This window comes from Phoenix dactylifera, unplaced genomic scaffold (genome assembly GCF_009389715.1).
Source record: "Phoenix dactylifera cultivar Barhee BC4 unplaced genomic scaffold, palm_55x_up_171113_PBpolish2nd_filt_p 000311F, whole genome shotgun sequence".
Taxonomy (NCBI): Eukaryota; Viridiplantae; Streptophyta; class Magnoliopsida; order Arecales; family Arecaceae; genus Phoenix; species Phoenix dactylifera.
The window spans coordinates 196067-220844 of record NW_024067782.1 but is presented as its reverse complement, the minus strand read 5'-3'; the positions used below and the strand labels follow the sequence as shown (position 1 = coordinate 220844).

General features: G+C 37.2%; 1 protein-coding gene across 7 annotated transcripts; it reads right to left on the bottom strand.

Annotated features, from left to right (window-relative positions):
- Positions 1-1104: 1104 nt before the first annotated feature.
- On the bottom strand, positions 1105-22951 carry LOC103719718 (magnesium/proton exchanger 1). Of its 7 annotated transcripts, none has more exons than XM_008809089.3 (10): positions 22751-22893; positions 21538-21602; positions 19062-19427; positions 15484-15659; positions 11628-11746; positions 11307-11467; positions 7122-7255; positions 2979-3195; positions 2757-2886; positions 1105-1592 (listed from the first exon to the last, which is right to left on the bottom strand). In XM_008809089.3, the coding sequence occupies exons 2-10, from the start codon at positions 21551-21553 to the stop codon at positions 1295-1297; spliced, it is 1617 nt and encodes a 538-aa protein (XP_008807311.1). In that variant the 5' UTR covers positions 21554-21602; positions 22751-22893; the 3' UTR covers positions 1105-1294. The 7 variants fall into 7 exon arrangements, with proteins under 7 accessions (XP_008807311.1, XP_038974068.1, XP_038974070.1 ...); XM_039118140.1 differs by having other exon boundaries at positions 19062-19441; positions 22751-22888; XM_039118142.1 differs by having other exon boundaries at positions 3069-3195; positions 19062-19441; positions 22751-22888.
- Between the last annotated feature and the right edge of the window lie 1827 nt (positions 22952-24778).

The window sequence follows — 24778 nt, the reverse complement described above, 5'->3', positions numbered from 1 at the left end:
GGAAAAGAACTGTCAATATACAACGAAAAGACTCTAGTTGACGATCGCATACTGTCAATATACAAAACATAGGCCTTCACCTTAGACCCGTTAATGATCTTTAATATTTACTGAATGACCACTTGAATTATTATTCTGTTGGATGAAAATAAGAAATTGATTTCGAATACTCAAAAAGTTCCATAGCAAGCACTTTGGAACCTCCATTCGTAGCACTTCCATAGCAAGCACATATGATGAAAATTGATGCTTTGATGATGTGTGATAATGCCATTAAAAAGAAAATCAAATCAAATCAAATCAAATGCATACGCTCATAGATTTATGGACGCACTCCATTAATAATAACAACAGCTGTTACACGAGTGTTATTAACAGAATACGTTTTATTATTAACATTTAAATTGAGCTAAGTTGCCTCCCATAATGAGCAACGGGAGATCATTTAATTTTTTGGTTGCTTGAAGGATTGTCATCTTGTCACACTTACCAAACATCGAAAACCTTTCGGAGAGACGCACCTCCAGTGAAGCTTCATCTGAAGCATTTTCCAGCAATGCGAAAAATTTTCTGGATATCAAGCCTCAACAGTTTGATCTTAGGACATACTAATCAAAGATATGTTACAGCAACTGACATGCAAGAAAGACTGGCCGTTTGGCTGCCAAGCCAGGTAGATTTAGTTTATTCCTCTCTCACCACTTTGCTTCGTAACATAATAGGTGAGATTCGTGTGCACACGTGTAATAGAAATATTGCAAGCCTCTTAACCTCCCATCTCATCCCAATCCAGTCATGGTCACAATCACTCTTCAGTAAGTTGCCCACAGCTTGGGAGTGAGAATGAGAATGGAACGGGCTGCTCTTGGAAATACTGGTTGATTTGTCTCCAGGTTTAGTAGTATGCTAGCAACAAAACAGCATATCTTCAAAGCACCAACTCATCTGCCCTCATCAGGCCGCAAAGATCCGAACAACCTTCACAGCAATTACTTCAGATAAAAATCATCATTCATTCTTGGTTACAAAACAAATAAGAGGAAACTTTCGGTACAGAGAAATTACACCGGACCAATTCAGAACATAAATGGAGAAGTTCAAATCTGAATGAATGGCAAATTGGCAATGATCAATTAATCCAACTATGCGAATACATTTATATTGGGCTGTCACACAAAAAAAAAGACAGCATTTCATCAAATATGGTCGTCCTTTCTAACCTTTTCTGAAACAATTCCACCAATGAAAGATGGACAATGGGGATATGAAACATACAACCCTAAGATATATGAGTCTAAATTATGCCAGAAACTTTAAGTGAGGAGAGGACAACAAATACAATCCATAAAAACATGAAATACACAGATGTCACCCAAGCCCACAGCTTTGGCCCACCTAGTTCTGCGCCAAAGATCAGACGACGGAGTACTAGAACAGCAATACAACAAGCTGATGTCACAAAGAATACTAGCAGGGAGAAACTGAGGCCTCCTGCATTCTCAATGTACAATGGTTCCTGGTAGGCGACGAAGTTGTAAGTTGTATCAATCAACCACGGGATGCCAATGCCTATATAGATATTCACCGAATTGCTGGAACCAAAAAAAAAAACATGAGATCTCTGTAATGCCCAATGTCCAAACACCCCCCCTCCCCCCCCCCCCCCCTCCTCAACATCAAAATATGATCAATAACAAAAGTACAATGTTTAGTAGCTAAGTGATATAATTAGATTTGACCTTCTGCACTGGTGTCTTACTAAGGCTTCTCAAAATGTTACGTCTTACTGAGCGAGATACTAGCAGATAGCAAATGTTCATTATCAAAATCTTAACATAAAAGAACCTGACTGATGGTGAATAACCACCATATTCTCAAATAAACATAAAAGACGTGTATAGGTTATAGGGGGAATAAGGCAAATCAATACATGTAGGGGTGCTCAGATATTCTATCAAGACCAGAAAAGAACTGACTGACTAGTGTGCGCATGGACTCAATGCAGGTGGGATCTGCACCAAACCAATGGGGCACATATTATTCAATATGCACAGGACCAACTGAAATTACATGGTAGATGTATGGTGCTGATCTAAAGAGTCAGCTCCCTGCTGGCTCAACAACACACATACGGTGCTCTCTCTAGTTGAGATACAAGGATGCAATAATATAGAACATGGTGCTGGAACAACATCTTGCATCATCAAGAAGAGATGCCAGCAACACAATAACAAAAGAAACAAGACTCAATCCCATCACTTCGTAATTGGAAAAAAAAGATCCTAATGCATCATTCATTTCCATCCAAGGCCAAAACCCCAAAACAGGTGCTTCAGATTCCTCATCACCAATTCAGTCCAAGTTCAATGGTGATCACCCATCTAGCGACACTGGGATTTGAATCTGAAGCACCCCTTTCCAAGATGTGGTTATATCTTTGGCCCATGTTTCATCCATCCACACCGGTGCTCACATACTCACAAGCATAGAATGCCCAAGGGCCCTTCATCTCATAAAGGTGGGAAATGCTATGCAGTGAACATACATTTGCAAAAATGTTGCAAGTAATTAGACTGCCTTATTGCCACTGTGTTGGTTCTACTAATTTGATGCATTCACCCAGAACCTGCTTCTCGACAATCATATAGTATTTACAACGGTGGCAGGAAAATAATTTAGATAATTCTAGTTTATATTCAGTTTTCAGGCTATCAATGCGAGTTGTAAACTTCATGTCAAGACCATTAGAGCAGAACCTGCAAGTGATGTTAGCAATGGCAGAATCTGCAGTTACTTGACGCTCTGCAGCAATCTTGCTTGCAACTAAATCTGGCCATGAGGTTCCGCTGGCTAGTGCTGTAAATGCTATGACATAAGGATTAATTCCTGTAAGAGAAATTTGATAACTGGCAATAATCAGTTACACTTTCACATAAAATTATATAGGAAATTTAATTTCAGGAGGATGAGATGGGAACCTGTAACACAGCTTATCTGATCTGTAAGCTGAGTAACCACATAAGCTATCCCACTAATAAAAATTAGAGAGAAAATAAAAGAAATCCAACCATGAACAATTTGATATGGAGGCACAAAAGCAAATAGCAATCTCCATGGTGCAAGGCTTAATTGCCAAAGCACTCTTGCCAATCGTAAACAGAAACCATCCTTTCCCTTTGATTCAGTGCTCTCCAACTGTTAACAGGAAACAAAACTTTGAAAAAAATAGCTTACAAAATTCTTCCTAGTTTATTGAAAACGAATGGATCTAAAGTTCATTTCAAGAAGATGACCTATAGACTCCAGAATTATTTTCTAGTATGCCCTGCAAATTTAATAATGCCGATTAACTGCTGTAACAAAGTATAGATAATAAAATTACAATCCAAAAGGCGTAATTATGAGTTGGTTTAGGTTTTGACTGGCTCATGACAAAGGTTTATCCTCCTATCAGACATTTCCACTGCTAAAAATTTGTAATTTATGGAATTTATGAAACTAACGTTATGATCTCTGTCTCACCACAACTTTTGATAAGGTATCATGATGATGGTCAGGAGTTGGAAGTAGACTTAGGTTTAGTTTTCTTTGTTTAGAAGAACATAGGAATACCTAGATGAACATCATAATTTATGAAATATGAGTAATTTGAGCATTTAACAGTGCCTAACATTATGAGTGAAAGATTAACTTTTACTAACAAATAATTTATATAGAAACAAAGACTTTCAACAAAAAAGAAAAAAACCAGCAATGCCTAGCTTTTAGTAGTGCATGGTTCCTCAGTATATAGGAAAGAACACATTTACCAGGGCTAACTTTAAAGTTAGGCAACTACTAAGTTTCACAGTGATTTTGGTCAGAGCACAATCTTAAGGCTACCAACAAGTTTTATCCCATCTAATTCTGCATTATATATATTGACTATCATTTTATCATACTGGTCTCTAGAAATGGCTAAACTGAATAGCAGAGAAATCTTATGTAAGTCCTTGCTGGTAACTTTCATCCAAGTTTTATATGATATTCCTCGTCTTTTTCCAACATCAACTTCTAATCTAAGGAATCCCAACTTAGAGTTCCTCACTCTTACCTTGTGATTTATTATTATTCATCTTTGAGTGCCAATATAATTAAAAGTCAAATAATCTTCTTGTGCATGTGCAAAATGCCAAAGATGGGTTTTCTATTTGTGTATGTGAGGTCTGTTTCTACAAGAGCATGTAGGGGTTTGGTTTCAATATCTTAGACTTCTAAGCAAGGTACGCCATCTCAGTACCGGGCTCCGCACCGGTGCCACCCTATCACTGTGTCAATACATCTGGTACAAGGGCCAATTCGGCGTACCGACAATTGGTACACCCCCATACCATGTACCAGAACCAAGCCGATATGATACGGTACGCCCCGTATCATTTGATTCAGTACGGTATGGCATACCATGCTTCTAAGGGAGATAAACCTTGCTCCTTTGTAGCTGTTGTTTTCACATATAGTTTGATAGGGCCACTTGTGGAACAAAATCGAAAACAAATACTATCAAAGAAGGAAAAAAGTTGTAATGCGAAAATCAGGTACAAAATGTTTCTTGCAATAGAAAATTCATAACAAAGTTTTATCTGACCAGTTAAACAGGAGTCTGTTTTTGTTCTGGATGATAAAGAGAACTCTCAAGCACGAGGAATATAATAAACTGGTGCATTTAATGAGCATGTTCAGGTATTCGGGCTCCTAGTAGGAGAATAAATATAAGATGGACATGAGCTCCAAAGAGGGACTTTGAGCTGCTCATCACACTTCCTCACCTCGAATGCTACAATTATCAGCTCAAAAGCCAAATTCATCTTTGAAAAAGGAAGTTCCGAGAAGGTTGGAGATTTCACATGCAATACTTGCAGAGATTACATTTAATTGTGTGAAACAGAAAAAGAATGGATCTTCAATTGCTCAAAATCAGGTCTATTTGTTTCCATAAAAAAGAAAGTTTGTACAGATAGCCTTCATAATTTTAGAAAATCTAAAGTAGAAAGCTAGCATTGTTTTTCCAATACTGATGTAATGCCAAGATATTTGCATAAGCTATTGATAAAAAAGGAAACTTTGCAATTTCTGGAAAAACAATCTGACCTGCTTAGTAGGTTTTGACTTTTGAACAAGTCCAAGGAGCAGAACAGCTTAGGGTGTTAATCTTGCAAAAAATATACAGTCATGTGTTTTTTATTCTTTTGTTTTTCCCTAACTGCTGTTTTTTTTTTCAGGATTAGTTTCCTTGATTGTGGACTTAGTAAGTATCCCTCTTATATCTAAAGATCAAACCTAGTGAATTTAAATCTCCCATGTTTTAACATGTGTAGATCATTATCTATAAAGTAGATGTTCAATTTATATACTCTATCATGTGCTTTACCATACTAAAACAATTGATATTGTTCATTTTCGTAACAACTTGATGCATAGAATAGAGACTGCCAAAATATATGAATTGTAGTTTCTATGCATTCTTTATAGTGTAAATCATGGAATCTTCAATTTGGATAACCTATCACTGAATTTAAAATCATTAAGTCCTTTTTCAAGGAGTTAACATGAAATGTATATTCTAATTCAAATATGTATATGCGTGTCGGTGTATGTATATATGAGTAGAACTATTGTGTGGGCGCCAACTCAATACTACCTGTGAAATTGATCCTGATCGAATATCAAGAGCCTAGCACTAATGATATGAAACATTGGATGTGTCTAACATCTCTAAAATGCTTACTATCAAATAATCATGTGACTAGAGATCTTTGGCGTAAGCATCGAGTTGACAACAGTGAGCAGCAAGGTTCGCTATACCGTACCGAATCGGATGGCATGGGACATATTGTACCATACTAGTTCGGTACCGGTACATGATATTGAGGGCATATCAATACTCAGTACACCGAACCGGCTCCATACTGTACCACACCGACACAGTATTAGTATACCACGATATGGGTCCTAGTACCGAAATGGCATATCTAGGTGGACAATTTAAATAACACAAAACTATGCATATTTTTTGAACATATCTAGATACATAGGTTAACATTCTGCAAATCATATGATGTTTTTGACAGTAGGCAGTTTAGATATAGTAGATTGCACCACTGGCTCAAACCATCGAAGTCAAGCCGCATGTCATTCGATTTGGATTGACCTTGCATGTTTATTGTGTGGTCGCCCACACAATAGTTCTACTCTCTCTCTCTCTCTCTCTCTCTCTCTCTATATATATATATATATATATGTATGTATGTATGTATGTGTGTGTATATTATATGTGTGTGTGTATCTACAGATGTGTATATGTATATGTATGTGTGTGCGTGTGTATGTATGTGTATATTCACACACCCACACACACACACACACAAGCGCACAAACACACACACACACACACATATATATATATATATATATATGTATAAATATGTAGAAATATGTATGTATGTATGTACATGTACATATGCGCACACACAGACACATATATGTACATGTACATTATATATATATATGTGGGTGCGTGAATATACACATACATACACACACATATACATATACACATCTATAGATACACACACACACACATAACATACACACACATACATACATACATATATATATATATATATATATAGAGAGAGAGAGAGAGTAGAACTATTGTGTGGGCGACCACACAATAATACATGCAAGGTCAATCCAAATCGAATGACATGCGGCTTGACTTCGATGGTTTGAACCAGTGGTGCAATCTACTATATCTAAACTGCTTACTGTCAAAAACATCATATGATTTGCAGATTCCTAACCTATGTATCTAGATATGTTCAAAAAATATGCACAGTTTTGTGTTATTTAGACTGTCCACCTAGATACGCCATTTCGGTACTAGGACCCGTATCGTGGTATACTAATACTGTGTCGGTGTGGTACAGTATGGAGCCGGTTCGGTGTACCTACATACATACACATATATATATGCATATATAAAGAGCGATTTAGATATAGACATGTACATCTATTCTTGAACTGAAATGGACCATTATCTAAGTAAGAAGAGAGAAAATTTCTAAATAAAATAAGGTTCTTACTATTACTGCATCAAGAAATTGTTGTCTCCAAACTGAAATTACATCCAGATCTTCTTCAACAATTTTCTTCTTGATTGACGCTGCTGTAGAGAATTCTGCCATATCATTTTCTGGCACACTTTGGTAGGCTGGACCTGTAAAATTTTGCATGTGAGATCAACAACATTAAAACTACAGGTACTGTCCCTTTTTCTGTCATTGCCTTGCTGAAAAAGAGTTGGGCCTGGACCAACTCTTGTTATCAAAATAAAATAATAAGGTTTGTGCACAAAAGAAAACACACATATAATAGAGATACCAAGCAGAAGTGACATACATAGCCAAATCTTGAATTGTACCAATCACAGACAATTATGAAAATAAGAATTGACCTTCTAACCACAGTTCAGTAACAAATTAGACATTCTTATTACTTGGTAAAAATAAGAATAATCATCTCAGCTGAAGATATAGAACAGAATTGGAAGTTTGATGAAGTTTGATATGAAATTGTGCCTTCCCATGCTTATAGCTTCACACAGCCAGAAGATTTATCAAGATATGCTTGAATTTGGCAATTTCACATAGGCATGTTGACGCAAGCAGACATCAATATATCATGTACCAGAGTTTGAAGTACTGAAAAGACAGTAGAGCGCATATTGTACTGACTCAGTAAAGTACTGCTACCTGTATGATGGTTCAGTACACATGCTACTTGTTGTGCCAACCCCAACAATGTACGATGTGTCAGGACAGTAGTGTACCATACAAGAGCACACCAACATGGTGCTAGTACAAGGCCAGTAGCCCAGTACCTTTGTTGCCAGATTGAGAGTGGGTACAGGAACAGTTACCAGTGGTTCAAGGAAGCTGACATTCTAAAAACTTTCAAAGTAAGGGAGCATAAATGAAGTGAATCAAGTGATTGCATCTTCAGGTTGCCAAGGAGTTTCTGGAGCGAGTATGCTTCCTAGGTAGAAGTTCCCAGCTACCACAGCCCAGCACCAAGACTTAAAATATTGGCATGTATTATGATCGTCATTCATATTATGGACCAGCATGGAGTTCTACTGCCCTGCAGCTCAAACTATAAGCTTATGAATTTAAATGCTAAAGAGGAACATCTGGTAGAGTTAGTACAGATCTTACTTACAAATAGCAAGACCTGATCAGCCTTGTGGAATGACAGTTAAGTATGAAAAGCTAAAGAACCATTGTGATTGGTATCGGCAAGAAATTATTGAGTATTTTGTCTTTAGAAACTCGATGAATAGAACAAGACATATTTTTAAAATTAGAGATGAAGAAACTGAACAAATAGGTACTTCTAAGGTGTTACATTATAGATCATGCTTTGAAAACTGATTGGGCAAATGATAAGGGAACAAACAAGCAAGAGAAATGGAGCCTGAGAATGCCAAAATGGATGTTGGTAGCACTAGGAAGCATAAAGTAAGAAACAAGTATATTAGCAAAAAAAGAAGTTGCACCACTTGAAGAGAAAGTGATATGAACGAATTAAAGTGGTAATGGAACGGTGCAACAAGGACCGACGAAGTTCTAATAAGGGAGATGAATGAATATGTATCCACAGGTCATGAAAGAGGAAGCAAAGGCCAAGCTAACATCGACTGTCATGAGAAGGAATTTGAAAAAGCTTTTGGCGAAAACAAAACTAATCCTTTATCAGAATAATCAGCAAATAAAGGTTCCTAAAGCAACCCCAAATAATCAGGAGGAAGCTAAAAGCTAAGCTACTATATGGTTATTACTTCTAATTAGTCTAATACTTGTGATTTTTCGGTTGAAGCATGTCTGATGCAACCCATAGAAAGATCATTGGAACTGGTTCAATGGGCCTATGAACATCGATAATGGGTAAGCTCAACTGGACCAGCACATGAAACCATGAAGAGGGATAACTCGACTATCTGTTTCTTTAAATATATGAGAGTAAGAAACCAATATTTATGGATAAAAAGGTAATAAGCTTTTAGTAGTTCACTTGTATTATTGTCAACCATTGATCGTGTGACAAATGATACATGTAAGTTCAGTCTTATAGAATTTCTATATGCCCATATAGGCTATGATTTTGATCCAGAAATAAGGATGTTGCATGCTACATATATGCTAAGAATCTGTTTAGTATGTTGACGAACACTAGAAATGGTAATTCTTCAAACAAAAACAACACTGTAAATGTTCCATCTATGTGGCATCCCAAGCCCACCAGAAACTTCAGGTTATGCAGTAAATATGAATTATCTAGAGCATTTTGAGCAATCATAAAGGATGTAAATGAATGAACAGTTAAAGTTGGTCATATAATCCGATGACTACCAATTACCTTACGCAAATGAGGTCCAGAAATATTAAAAGAATATGTCACAGCGCATACATCGAATAGATCACCAAATCAGCAGGGCCTATCATCTTTTCATCTTTTGGATTGCAAAGAACATATTAAGTTCAGCAGCTCAATCTTACTCAAAAGGAAAGAGGATGAGGCTATGTGTTTAACAATGGAGTAAGAACTATCTGGAACAGTATAAGCAACCATGAATAAGGGAAAAAGGAAGGTTACTGAATGGTTGGAATAACCAAATAAGTGTCACCTACCTTGTGAGAACTGACATTTAAAGCATGCTATCTGCTTATCAATTTAGTAAGAAATCTACCATCGTACATAGGTAGGTCACTTCTGGAGACAATTTCAGTCATTTCCTAAAGGCCGCCTGACACTTCTAAGACTACATTCTCTATGTTCTAAAAGGAAGTTTACAATCACTTGCACATTGACATTTCATAATGTTCGCAGAGGTTTACATTATGAAACATTCGAGATAACATGTGAAAAAATGGAGCATGGTAGAACTTAAGGCCCAGTTTGACTGCAGGACAGCAAACCCTGGGTTAGCTAACTGAACTCTCACAAACACTCCAACATTCCCTTATCCATAGGTTAGCAAAAAGAGGCTTTTGATTGAAGTTTGAAGGCTAAAGAATAAGGTCAGAAAAGCTGCAAAAAGTAGGGGTGAAAAGATAGAGATCTTGAGGTCAACTTTATCCTTATCTTTTGGTGGATTAAACTTAATCAGGTTATCTGACTTTTTGGCCTGTTGACCAGATAACTTTAATTCACCAAAAATCAACTTTGTTGGCTGGTTAGCAAGATAACCAGGCTCTAACCCAGGGTTATCCCCCAACCGAACAGAGACTAAAGGACCAGAAATCGACCAGATAGAAATGTCTCTGGTGAGTTAAAGTTGGATGACACAAGACATAAAGAGAAGCTCGATATAATGGTGCCAAATTGACAAGTAATCAGTGTTGCAGATCTCAGCATACCTGAGACCTGTTAGGATTACCTAAATGAATCTGCTGTCAGAAATAAAGCTTCTGTTGGGCAACTCATACTGCAGCAAATGGGTCAACATATTTTTCTTACAAGGTAATCTATTCCACAAGGGCTACATGAAGACAGTCAAGTGGTGATATTCTCAGTTAAAAAAAGCCATCTCCGTCATCTATTTCCATCAGTCCTTCAGGGATTCAAAATTTTCATCATCATCAGTTATTATCATCTCCTAGAATATCGTGGATTGTAAATTCAAGAATACCCCATCAGAAGCTTTGTCTACCAACTGTTTTTGCCAGTGCCTAGGACTGAGATGATAGTGTCAAGATTTTGACCAGACCCTGTTGTCAAATAAGGAGACCATCAATGAGCTTTTCCCGAATAACATGAATATCTAATGATTCTTTTCAGCTTAATTTATGGAAAATAATTAATTGATAGAATACATTTTTCCTTCAGTGGTGAGACACCAACCAATATAGTCAACAATGGAACTTCATGTTCCAATTTTGTCTTGACTGCTGTAGAAATAAAGTGGGAGTTCAATATAGCCTATTTGGAAATCAAATGCACCACCTTCAAGTTTTATTTGATCAAATTAGCTTTATCTAGCAGGACTGGACTAGGGAGTAGAACTACCTTCTGATCCCTAAAACTTCTAGTTAATGACACCAAACAGGTCAAGAATTGTCCATATTATCATAGTTTAGTACGTACACACACACACACACACACACACACACACACACACACACATATATATATATATATATTATGCTCACTACCAAAAAGAAAATTCCAGAGAGAAGTAAATGCTGACAGGACTCATAAAAATTTTGAACCTGTGTCCTTACAAGAATGGATAGAGAAAATATCAACAATTCCACTGTCTTTCTCTTCACTGACTGGTAATATCTCACAGCAACCACCGCATTCGTTGTCGCCATGATTAAACAACTTGTCGCTTTCTGGGACCCAGTCTTCAGGCCTCTCACTTCTTTCCCTGATTATAGTAAAAGAATGCAGACAAAGAACATTACCAAAGCTTAAAGTCCAATCCAATTAACAAAGCCATCAGTGCATCAATAATCCTAGAATCATTTTAGCTCGCAACTCAAGAGAACTGGGATGCATAGAACAAGAAACTAGAACTTGAAGCATACAGTGGTATAGATAAATATGGCCAGCGCTTATCTTGAGCATATGCATGAATCAGCAGCAACCCAAATTGCAAAACTGTCAATAAAGCCTCCCAAAGGGTGATTACCCTTGGTGTCCATACCTACAAATTAGTAAAACACATATTGTTAATATCACAATGCAAGAGAAAAAAGTCACGGCTGCATATGCACTGTAAATTTGTAAGTATGATAAGACCAAGCTCAACAAACACATGAGAATTCAAGATATAATAGAGTGAAGACTTATAAATCTCAATCTTCCATGTAATAACATGAGCAAAAACAAGCATATATACACTAGTGGAGTACTTGTATTTCTTATATATATTCTCAATTCATTCCACAAGGCTTTGTCTCTAAGAGAAGACCAATGCTGCATGGACATACAACATGAGTCAGATTTAGACATGTTCAAGTGCCTGATACGATATACCAGGATGCATATTAAAAATATATTCATAAGATTTTGCATCAGAGTATTCTGTAATATTATAGTCCCTTAATAAATCATATTATGGAGAGCAATTATCCTGGGTGGAAGCCTTCAAATGAGTCAAGTTTTCATTTTTAGTCCTTATAAAGTAATCCAAATTGAAAATATAATACTTCACCCACTTCCGAAACCCCAACCAAGCACTGTCTTACTGAATGTAGGCCTTATCCCATGTCACCCCTGGATGTAGTGAAGCATTTTGCTTTGGCTGTTGATAGAGTGTGTGTATAAGCATTGCTCAAGCAGTGTCTGTCCTCGACATGGAGAACAACAAAAGGAATGCTGATTAGAATGTGAATACTCTATCCACCCCCCCACCCCCCACCCCTTCATTCTTTTTCTCCTTTCTTCCTTGTGCTCCCTTGACACTCCCCTTCCCTTCACTCCCTCTCCCCACTTTTCCTTCCCATGCCTATCTTTCCCTTTTGTAGCAGCAGCACTGGTCAAAAGTTGCAGAAAGAGTAGTTAGCAGCAGCATGGGCAAAGATGATGGACATTCCAATAATGGTAACGTCCACACTAGCTCAAGTTTGCATTTGTCTACCCTCAGTTTCTCACTATCACCCTTCGTCTCTCTCTATAAGCTTGACATGTTTGACACATGCTAATGCACTGATATGCATCAATATGCCTTTTTAAATCTGAACCATCAGGTCCAAGTTAAAAAACAACTCAAGACCTGATTGGGAAGCTCCTGAATGGATAGGCCCTTCGACCCCCCGCATTCTCCCCCTCTCATTCCCGTTCTATCCCTCGCTCCCACCCTTGCACTCTCTTCCTGGTCGATCCCATTGGATCCTGCAGGAACTTCCCAAATAGACCTTCAAAGTAGTTATATTTGCAAGGAAAACTAGCACCTTAGCTCAAAAATCATTGACATATGGCAGGTAAAGATCCTGCAGGAACTTCCCAAACAGACCCTCAAAGTAGTTATATTTGCAAGGAAAACTAGCAAATTAGCTCAAAAATCATTGACCTATGGCAAGCAAACATGTTACTTGATCTACAAAGCAAAAAGTCAAGTGTTCGTGCACAAAGGCAGGATATAAAACCAACAACTTGTTAAAGGTCTTTCTACCTTGTAGACATGCATGCAGTCCTACACAAATCTAGAGCATTTAGGCATCATGGATGGGCAAGATCACAAGAGAATAAATAGGAAATCATAATATAAATCAGATATACTAAACGAGAGACAATCGAGCACTAATAGACACCAAGATTACGTGGTTTGGCCAAATCCAATTCCTACAACCAGGGACAACTAGTTCCTTTCGCTATGTGGAGAACTACAATGGTACAAGGAATATTTCACCTCAAATTTGAAAATGAGGATGATTGTGAGCTCTTAGTGGCTCTCTAGCAACCGAAAAACAGGGCACATAACAGCCACAAGGATGACGAGACCTTTTGAATAGACTCCCAAATGCTCCAAGAGAACCCTAATAGAAGAGCTTCCTCATTTCTCCAACTCTCTGCCTTTCTCTCTGGTGTTCCTCTATCTCAAAACCATTCCATTTCAGCCCTCTCTTAGCCAAATTCCAGAAACAATGACAGCCCTTAGATTAGGCCCAACCGAATGGCTAGGAATAATGACAGGAATGGGCTTAAGTTTCATAGTACAGGAGAGGGGATTTGGCTTCACCAACATGGGCTGGTTTTGGCTAGCCCAACATAGACTCAAAAATTATCACCGCATAAGGAGCTACAAAAGACAATAAATTTTGATGTGCTCCATCCCTCAGCAAAGACTTGAATCCTGCACACACCTCCTCAAGTGGGGCTTTCTTGCCACAACCAATAAGCCAAGTAGCAGGGGTTACAAGCAAGGATACATAAATAGTAACAAATATGAAAAGGTTGGAACAAAATACTATTTTCAGAGTCCAAAAATTTTCCTAGTAATCTGCTTCCAACCCAAGAGGCACTCAAAATTTTTTCTTTGCATAGCCTATTTAAATTCTCAAATCCTATTCCAATTGCCTCATGAGCATCAAACAATTACAAAATGCATCAAAGTACATGTCTATTTCAGCATCATCCCTCCGACTTCTATATACAGAAAACTGTCCATTGTTGACGAGATAAACAGGCTATGCAAGTCAATTCTAGTTCATAATAATTCAGCACTGAGTTCATACCTTTTTAGACTAATTATTGATTAATTTTTTGCTAATATTTAGGAAAATGTACATAAAGTTTTATTTGCAAATGATCTAAGAAAACAATTTGATTAAATGTTAAATTGAATTTATGGAAGAAAGCATTAGGAAAAGGGCTTAAAATCAGCATAAAGGTAGAGTATATGGTAAATCCCAATTAAGAATGACGGACAAGATACAACACAAAGTGATTGATTTCCTTATTTGGGACATGATAAATAAAGTAATAGAGAGATAAAGAAAGATTGTAATAGACTAGAACTGGTTGGATGAGGTAGAGTGGTGCGTTTTGGGGAAATATGTGATCAAGGCATACCTTAGTGACTTAAAGGGAATACAGAACACCAATAAGGCTTACAATGGATGGTCAGAATGTTCGATAATAAAAAGAGTCCAAAGGAAACAAACTAAGTACAACAGAAATAAGAATATTAAGATGGATGTTTGATAAAACTAGGAAGAACAGAGTGAGAAAGAGATATATTAGAGAAAGCTATATTGAGATGGTATGGGCATGTATAATGAAGATTAGAGAGCTCCAATAAAGGCTAGGACTTAAGCTAACATGAATAGAGGTGGTGAGGAAAAACAAGGAAAAGCTTGAAACAACATCAAAGATAGTACTAATCAGTAAATAGAAACACTTAGGGAATGAGAAGCCATAAAGCTGACCCCAAATAATCAAGATAAGGCTGATGGTTATGGTAAGGGTTACCATTAAAAAGGAATACATATAATATGAAGATCTAGAAAATTAGGGCTAAGAGAACCTTTAGGCCTTTACTACAATTTCTTGTCCCAGATTATCTTCAACAGTTTGAAAGCCTTCATCCAAGAGGTTGGAAAGTCGGGGATGGAGTTTCAAGAACTATGTCTATGAACTCACTCCAAAATTTTTCTATGAACTCTCTCTCTCTCTCTCTCTCTCTCTCCAAAATTTCAAAATCAATACTAAAAACATTGTGAGGTTGTTCATAAAAACAATTGTAAGGTAATATTGGTAATTTTGCTTCTTGAAAGCATGACTTCAATATTAAATACAGCTACAAATATTTAATGCGTCTAAGATAGTTGTAGAAACACATATAAATAAAAAATTTAAAGACATTATATATATAAGCACTATACACCAAACAAGAAAAAACAAGAATGATGAAGTATCCATTTGATGTACTAGAATTACCTCTAAGATTATGTAAAGCCAAAAATATGCCCAAAATGACCAGAAGAGCTCAACTAGCCAAACACCTATGTCAGATATCTTCTTCAAAGCACCAGCTGCAGGAACCACCACACAAACAGCGTGGATAGGAAACAGGTCGAAGGCAGCAGAACCTACAAGCGTACCTGGCCCTAAACCTAGAGTTCAAATTAAAAGGCATGAGAAGGTTACTCCAGGGAATGTAAAATATGAAATGAGTTGTTATCTCTCAAAAGGTAAAGTATGTTAAAGTGTAATACATTGCAAATGAATTCTCATCAAATAAAACATAACATGCACAATCCTGAAGGTCGAGATGAATGGATCACAAAAAAGATGCATCATCAGAGAATTCTATAATAACTACTCTTGGTGATTGGTGGAAAATAACTAATAAGAGCAATCAAGGAAGCTAAAGTATGCTTCTTGCTAGTGACTTTAGTGGAATAGTTTTATCTTTATTGAAATTGCCTCATATATCGATAAAACCATGTTTCATTTGCATTATCAAACAATCCCACTGTACTAGAAGCACAAAGATCTCTAAGAAATTAGAAGTAAAAACAACCACAACAGAAAATCTTGACACAAAACATTACCTAATACACCTGATATAGCATCATTACTTCCGAAAAAAGAAAGAAAGAAAGAAAGAAAGAAAAAGAAAATATAAGCAGATAGGACCCTCACTCTCATAGTCCAAGCATTAACCACAAGATGCATAAGCGTCACCCAGAAAAATTTTCTCTAGAGTCTGAGGGCATATAATCAGCCAAGATGATCAACACATATGACACGGTTATACAATTCTAGACAGGAGGTGAAAATGGATTGGATGATATCCAATCTGATCTGCTTCTGTATCAGGTTTACTTGGATTTGGATATCCATTTTCAGCATCTGACTTATAGCCTTGTCCTTGCTTGTATCAGTCAGAGAAAACCAGATACAAGTATGAATTTTATATACAAATATCCATACTTCCAACTCTCATAAAGTCTGAAGGGTACAAGGCGACACATCAATAAAATTTCAACTTTATTTCCATATAGTGATTAACTTAGTGGATTACATTCTAGAAGCACTATCTGTCAGTCCTTTGACTTAAAATTTGTAGCTTAGAGAGTTGTTATATCCAATAAAAAAGTCATGTGGTCAAGTGAATCCAATTATTCATTTTTTCACTTTTTGTACAATAATTTGTTTATTTTAGAAAAATAATAAAAGAAAGTTAGAAGGATTGCAAAATATTCTACTAATCAAGTTTGCATCATCCAATTTTATACCTGCATTGTTAATGTTCGATTTATACAAATATGGATACAAATTTTAGCATCCAACTAAATCCATATCCGCTTTCATATTTGCCAAATAAAAATGAATAAGGATATGGATAGTAATATCCAATCCATATCCAATCTGTTTCTATCACTAATTCAAAGTGATTCACCAGCTGTGATCCTTAATAGCGCATTGATGAGAGCCTCACGCTTTATATCTCTAACTGGTCGATAGCAACATCCTTCCTCACACACTCCCTCATAACAATCATTTCTCAACAACATGTAGTCGTTTGTAGCAATCTAAAATTTTTCATCTAGAAAGAGCAAACAGAAAACTAATTATTGGGAAGTTGCAGCTCAACAAACTGTACAAAATAAGCAGAAGAACTGAAAAAAATGTAGAAAAGTAGTGACAATGTTATATAGCAATGAAATCAAAGGCTAGGGGTACAAACAAGGCAAGCAAAGATAAGTACCAGGCTGGTCAGGATTGGCTCAGCACCTAAACAAGCTGCTCAAGCGCATCTCAAACTTGAACCAGGCTAAACATAACCAGCTTAAGCTCCGCTCATCTAAGTTTTGACTGAGCTTTAGTCAAGACGAGCTGAGCTTTCCCACGATATTTGAACAGCACAAGTGCTCAGGCCCGACTCATTTATGAGCCGAGCTTTGAAATGTGTTTGAGCTTGGCTCATCTCCTAGCTGAACCAAGCTCAAACAAGCTCTTAGCAAGCTGGGCCTGAGCTGCTCAATTCACTTGCACCCCTATCCAAGGCAAATGCTGATATTTTAGTTAACATAGACCGACAAGGAGATGCTTATATGAAGCAAATTTTCAAAGAGTATTTCTATTATGAGCCAAAGTTCTAGTTTTTCCTAGAATTGTATAAACTCTAAGTAGTATATATTAGTGACATCAAAGGCAATGCTGATATTTTAGTTAACATTACCCCAATAACTTATTTCTTTTCCAGCCAAAGTTTTAATTTCCTATAATTGTGTTGACTCTAACAGAATCTTATGTTTCCATAGACAGAAAAACATATGCCCGAACATCTTTCTATCTATATGTATGCTCCTATATATCCTATAAAATACAGATATTTTGCATTTCTATTGTGAAGACATTTAGGAGTTGCAGTAAGCCAGGCAGCATAATAAGAGCACTAGTGTAATAGCAAGCAAATGACTGAAATGTCTTTTATCCTTTTTGTTGAGAAACAAGGGGTGTTGTTCAGCCTTTCCGGAAAGGCAAAAGGTAGCATTGGAAGTCTTCTGCTTCTGTACATTTGATATACTTGCTCAAAGAAATTTGATATCCAACTTGCGCTACTTTGTATTCATTTTGAAAATATGGGACTATTTGAGTCCAATGGTTGGTGGGAACAGACTAACAGTTGTACAGTATAACAAGAGGTGTTGTTCAGCCTTTCAAAAAAAGCAAAAGCTAGCATTGGAAACAAGGTCTGCCGTACCGGGTCCAGTAGGCGTACCGGTTGCCTACCGGACCGATACGGTTTCGGTTCGTACCGAAACCGGGCGGTACGAACCGGAAAGCTCTTCTCCGTCGGAGCCGAGAAAGAAGAAGAGAACGAGAGAGAGCGCGGAAAAGAGAGGAAGGGAAACCACCTGTGGCCGCTATCGAAGAGCGGCGGAGGCCGGTGGGGGGCGGGGGGCGGGTCCGCCGCCCCTCCGCGGCTCTCCGATGGCGGTCACAGGTGGTCTCCCTCCCTCTCTTTCTCGCGCTCTCTCTTTTTGTCTTCGTCTTCTTTGTCTCCAGCACGGAACCGGCCTATACCGGTTTCTACGGCTCCGACGCACCGGTAGCTGACCGGACCGGTTTGTACCGGCCCGTACTAGCCGATGCGAGCCGGTTCAGCATACCATGATTGGAAGCCTTCTGCTTCCGTACATTTGATATACTTGCTCAAAGAAATTTGATATCCATCTTGCACTACTTTGTGTTTATTTTGAAAACATGGGACTGTTTGAGTCCAAAGGTTGGTGGAAACAAACTAACAGTTGTGTTTACGAAAATGGTCTCACATCCCTTTGCATAATCCTTAAAACTTGCTAGTATTTTGCTCCCTTCATGTCTATATTAATAATTTCTTCTCGCGCAGGCATGTAGTGGCTCAAGATAATTATTTTAGAGCACAAAAGTCACAGCTCATCAACAAAATTATTATTATGTATTTGCACCAAAAAGAGTAACATAACAAAGTAATTGTGCTTATAACTCATGAACTCTTTACAACACCAACTGTAAGATCATACCTCCAGCATTTAGCTGACCAAGGTTTCGGATGGCATCGATTGTGGCTAAAGAGATCTGCGGAAAGCTTGTTCCGAAGGCCAGTAGAGAAATGTCTGCTATAGTGTAGTTCCAGAACTTTTCATATTTAATTACTTCAGCATTTGTGCAAACATCAATTTCCACAACTCGCCGTTTTTGTTTAACAATGTTCTCCATTGATCGGAAAAAGCATGCAGTTATAGCAGACAACCCAATGAAGCAGTAGGCAAGACCAAGAAGATACAAGAAAGCTCGCAATCCATTTGAAAGAAAAGTTTCTCCATAGAAAAGCAAATAGCTTTCACAGATTTTATCTGATGAGATATCAGAAATTCCCATATTGCTCCCTGCCATGTAAATTCTTCAAAAATATCAATATGCAGCTTCAATCCACTTGAGGTGGCAACAACTCTTTACATGATAATTGGTTGTATGCCTACATACAACCAATTAGCCTAAGTGGATGTGCTTTGAGGATCAGAACCATAAACCATCGAAAACATGTCAGTCCATTAGTCATAAGTAGCCTAACATAATGTAAAGATAAGAAGGATATAATGGTTCCATTTTTATCCAAACCAACATGTTCATTAAATTTTGTTGATCAGGATGCTCAACAATCTCGTTCTTTGGAAGTTCAACACAACTTTTATCAAATACACCATTAATGAAGTTCGGTGTAACCTTGTCAACTAAATCCAGACTACAGATTTCAAGGGTATGGGTGATTTGGATATTAAGAGCCCAGGTCTTGTCCAATTCATTCCTAGTAAAATCACTATGAACTAGCTAGTCGCAGGTGAACTAGTCAATTAAACCTAGTTTTAGAAAAATCAATTTCAGCCAATCAAAAAAGGTAAATGTATGCAACTCTTTATATGTCTTTCAATCCTCTTTTCCCCTTAGCTCTCTCCATAGCTTAGCAAAAACCAATGTTACCTAAACTTGGGCATCCAACATGAAGAATCTACATTTGACACATCAGTGAGTCAGGTAGGTCAAACACTTCAGAGTTTAGGCACTTAACCTGTTCTTCAATAAACTATAAAGCTTGATCAAGACTAGGACTCGAAGCAGGCTTTGATTATCCTACAGCCTGGTTAAATATGCTAAGCTAAGGAACCAAACATAATATTGTAGCAACCCAGGACCTCACCCAAAAAGACTATCCAGAAGGTGTTATTTGGATTCCCTAGCCCTTAAGTACCCATGATCTATCCATTGCATAGCCGACGTGACATTAAACACAAGCCCGAATAGGTTGTCACACTCCCTCCATTTAATCCCCGGCATCCTCGCCAAGCTAAGGGTTCAAGTCCATTCAAATCAATCACAAACACCACGATCAGCTCATGGTCTGCCTAAATGGGCCCATGCTTCAGTATCCCCTAGTCCACATGGGCATGGGCTGGATCCACTCTGATATCATTTACAACAACTCAAAATCTCATCTAAAAAAGCTAGCCAAAAGATGTTATTTAGATTCTCTAATCCTGCATAAGCACCCAAGATCTACCCAATGCATAGCCGATGTGGGATAAACATATGTCCACACGAGAACTCACAAGTATAGAGTCCAAATTGCTGATCATAAGCTGGAACTTTTGGATGATAAAGTGGAGGATCATGGAACAACTTCTCTAAAGAAAAAATGGAGACTAGTCTGGAGAAACAAGAATAATTCATCAACTATGCATACGTATGAAAAGTAATTATCCTCAGGACCTCGAGCGCCTATAACATTAATAAAATAAATGACAAAAAGTGAGCTTGTTTACCTCATAAAAAGAAAAGCTTGCTTCAACTAATACATAAATGACAATCTCAATGCCCCAAAGCCATGGAAGAGTAAAGATGCTGAAAATAAAAGGAAAAGGATAATAATAAAAGACAAATAATATGGTTGCTGCATTGGTATCTTTTCTGTGGGAATATACACAGGACTGACCCTCATACCGCACATGAAGTAACAACCAAAAAAGTGAAAGACATTAACAGAAAGACAAAAGTTCAAAAAGATAAAAGTAGGTAATTTTAGGTTGCTCAAATCAATCAAAGGAGAAGCACGTATGTTCATGTCAAAAACTTAAATATATGAATATTGAGCTCAATGGCAAACTAATGTCATCAATTGGTTCTTGTTGATCTATGATTGAGTTGTCTGGTCAATCGAAGTTAGCAAAATAGAGTTGCTAAGTTAAAACAAAAAGGGTTATTGAAAGCATGTGTTTGGTGGAATTTTGTAAAACCCAGTGTTCAAGAAGAGATGGCTTACCAACCCAAAAGAAAAGAAGACTAAAACAGGTTTTCACAACCAAAGTCCAACTAATACTAGAAATCAAGCATGACTACATGATATTTCTAAAATGTTAGGCTGCCATGATGAGTGTTAAATATCTTTATTCTCCATGCATATGCAAATGCTATGTTAGCAAACGATGTATGAACAAAGATTACCTCTGCGTACTTTCATTACTTAGTTGCTCAACAAATGGCTGATAGATGAAGCTCATATACACGGCCTGTAAGAAAATTTAATCCCAGATAGATGAAGCTTGTATGGAACATGATTTTGAAGTTGTGCGGACTACAATACCATAAAGGATTAGCATCAAAGAGTATTAAAATTTTCAAACTATATCTTCCTTTCACATGTCTTGTCTCACAAAACAGTACAACTATGTGACCAAAGAATAATCAGATGGGATACCCAAATAAGTAGCAAGTAACTGACACAAGGAGCTAATATTACAGAAGACACATGCTGTAAGATACATACGGTCCATTCAAATCTTGCATATCCTTACTAGCTCTTCACCAAGGTATACTGGTGCTTAGGAGTTTATCTAAACTTTATCTAGCCAGAACATGTTGGAAGTTTACTAGTTCAATCCTTTACAGTGTTTCCTGTTATAATACAAATTGAAGATACAACTGAGCTCATCAGAAGCATATTTTCTCAAGTAATTTTACCTCCAGCTTTCAGAATCATCACCTCCTTCGAAAAATCATCTCCACAGCTTCCAACACAGTCACGTCTATTCATCACCTCAACATGACACCAGGAACAGGGGTACCAAATCCTGCCAAATTCCCTTATCTTTGGGTAGTTCCCTACCAAACTTACTTGGCAAGTCGATTTGAAACTCGGCAATTCAACTCTAAATCAAGAAATTCTAAAACTCGGTAAATTCAACTTTAATCCACTTCCTTATTCCCCAGAGTTAACATTTGATAAACTCAACAACGCCTGATTAACTGCTTTGGACCTGATAACCCAAAAAACACCCACCACGACATAATTCAACCGCAAAAGCTACTGCTTCTCCCTGCACTGCCTCATTTAAACACCTCCCCTGTATTCTAATTAAAATACTTGATCCATTTTAAGCTCCATTACCGGTATTCCAAAAAAAAAGGGGGCATGCAAAGAAAGAACCAAAATTCCGCTAGATAGATTAAAGAACGGAAGAAATTAAACAAACACTAAACCGAGCTGAATGGAGGTAAACGATTCATGTTGCCGAAGCCAACTATTTAGGGATGAAGGCTTAGTTAAGTTGAGTCGAGCAAGAAAGTAAAAATAATAAACAAAATACCCTAGAAATCAAGAAACGCCGTTAAGGAAGGGAAAAGAGATCAGACACAGCGGGACAAGAAAGGACGTTACCGGCGAACGGATCTCGGGATGCGGAGCTCGCCTCGCCGATAGGTCTCCAGCGCCGGAAAATTCCTATATGGCCGGATTCGTCAGAATCCCGGCGAGAAGGGTGGCCGGGGAAGAGGAATCTCCGGTGGTGGCGGCGGCCGAACGGACGTGCATGGAGAGAGAGAGAGAGAGAGAGAGAGAGAGAGAGAGAGAGAGATTGTTTAGGAGACAAGGGGGAGGGACGTGAACTACTTTTCGGGGTTAAAAAGGTCCCATTTGGATCTCGTCCACGGAAGGCCTGGATCCCGTCACCTCCGCCGTACCGGACCGGGACCCGCTACCGTGATCGGTATCGGCTGTCGCCCTCCGATGATGGTGGTTGCCAGCGGAAATTAATTGCCGCTAAATCTGCACAATGTTCACACAGAGTTACGTGATGCATACGATTCCTCCACTAAATCTTGTGCATGAGTACAATAATTGCCGACATTGGATTAAGCTAATGGGCATCAATCCACTTCAATTCCTTGCAATAACCATTATATTAATGTAAGAAAACAATCATGGTTGTTATTTGATTTTTTTTTTAGATTGATATTTTAAAATTTTTTTTCAAATGGATTAACTCATGACTCTTAGTTATAGTGGAAATATTTTAGGTTATAGATAATTATATATTTTAAAGTGCTACCATTGGTTTTACCGTAATCAGCCGTCATCATAGGTCGATAACTATTATTTTGTTTATGAAAAAAATTAGCCGAAAGTTTGATGAGATAAGCAGTATGAGAGGGGTCATTGTTTGTTATTATAACCAAAGATAAGGAAGTTTATAAATAAAAAAAAAATGCTGTTTATGGAATAGAACTATGTTTTCACAAGTTTAAGGGAAAAAGTTTAAATTAAAAAATATTACATAACATATGAAACAGTGAAAAAGTTTATCGTGATTTATTTTTCTTTTGCTAAGAAAACGATGGGAGAGAAAGCTAGGCTTAGAGCTGCTTTCTCTATAATTGTAGCATTTTTTGCTACCTTTTTCTTTGACTTTAACAAATTAATAGATTGTTTATAAATATTAGATCATAAAGTTTGGCATAAATGCCTTTAGATTCTAAGCCAATGAAATTATATTTTGCACCACGTGCATCATATTTTATGTTGTAGCATACCAATCAAGCTATTTGTTTTTGTAAATCTCATTCTATAATTAACATGATGCGTGATGCAAGATGCAATAATAAAAATTATTTACTTACAAGATGGAGCCACAACTAGCCAACTATTAATTTTATTATACATTAATTTTTCAACTAGTATACAAATTGAAATGAATATATAAAATATAAAATAATCATAGCTGCTATGTTTTAATTGTTATAACAAAAAAAATGATGAATTAATGGTTGCTATTCTATCATATACCACCCAATGAGCGAGAGGCATTTGAAAATGTTTTGGCCCAACTACGTAGCTAAGAAAATGCTCAATGTCATATGGATGTTCATGCTGATAAAATTAATAGGTTCAAGGCTATGGTACAAAAGACTCTGAGGAACCATACAAACATATATTTAGTCTCATATCGATTATTCGCTGCATAGTTTCTACATATTTATATAGGATTAAAAAATTTAAATAATATTTTTCGACTAATTATTTTGGATGGGGTTTTGAATTGTTATAAATAGTATCAGAGCGCACCCAGCCTATATATGGGGACTAAGAAACACTCAGTATCAATTTATTGGAGCTGACCACGAGTTGATTATAGTGCTTGTAATTAGATTTAAATGAATTTGAACTTTTAGTCTTATAAAGACGTTAGAATTTAAACGGAATAAGAATATGTCTGTAAATTTTTTTTATCTACTAAAAAATTGGAGTAATTTATATATGCGGACGCATGCGGACGCGTGTTTAATTCTGCGTCCAACGGAATAGACGGTGTACAACCTCGGGTTATTTTAAGTCTTTAACAAAACACGTGGATGCTGAGCTTTCTCTCAACGAGGGTGGGACCGGAATAAAAGCGTGGAGGGACCTTCT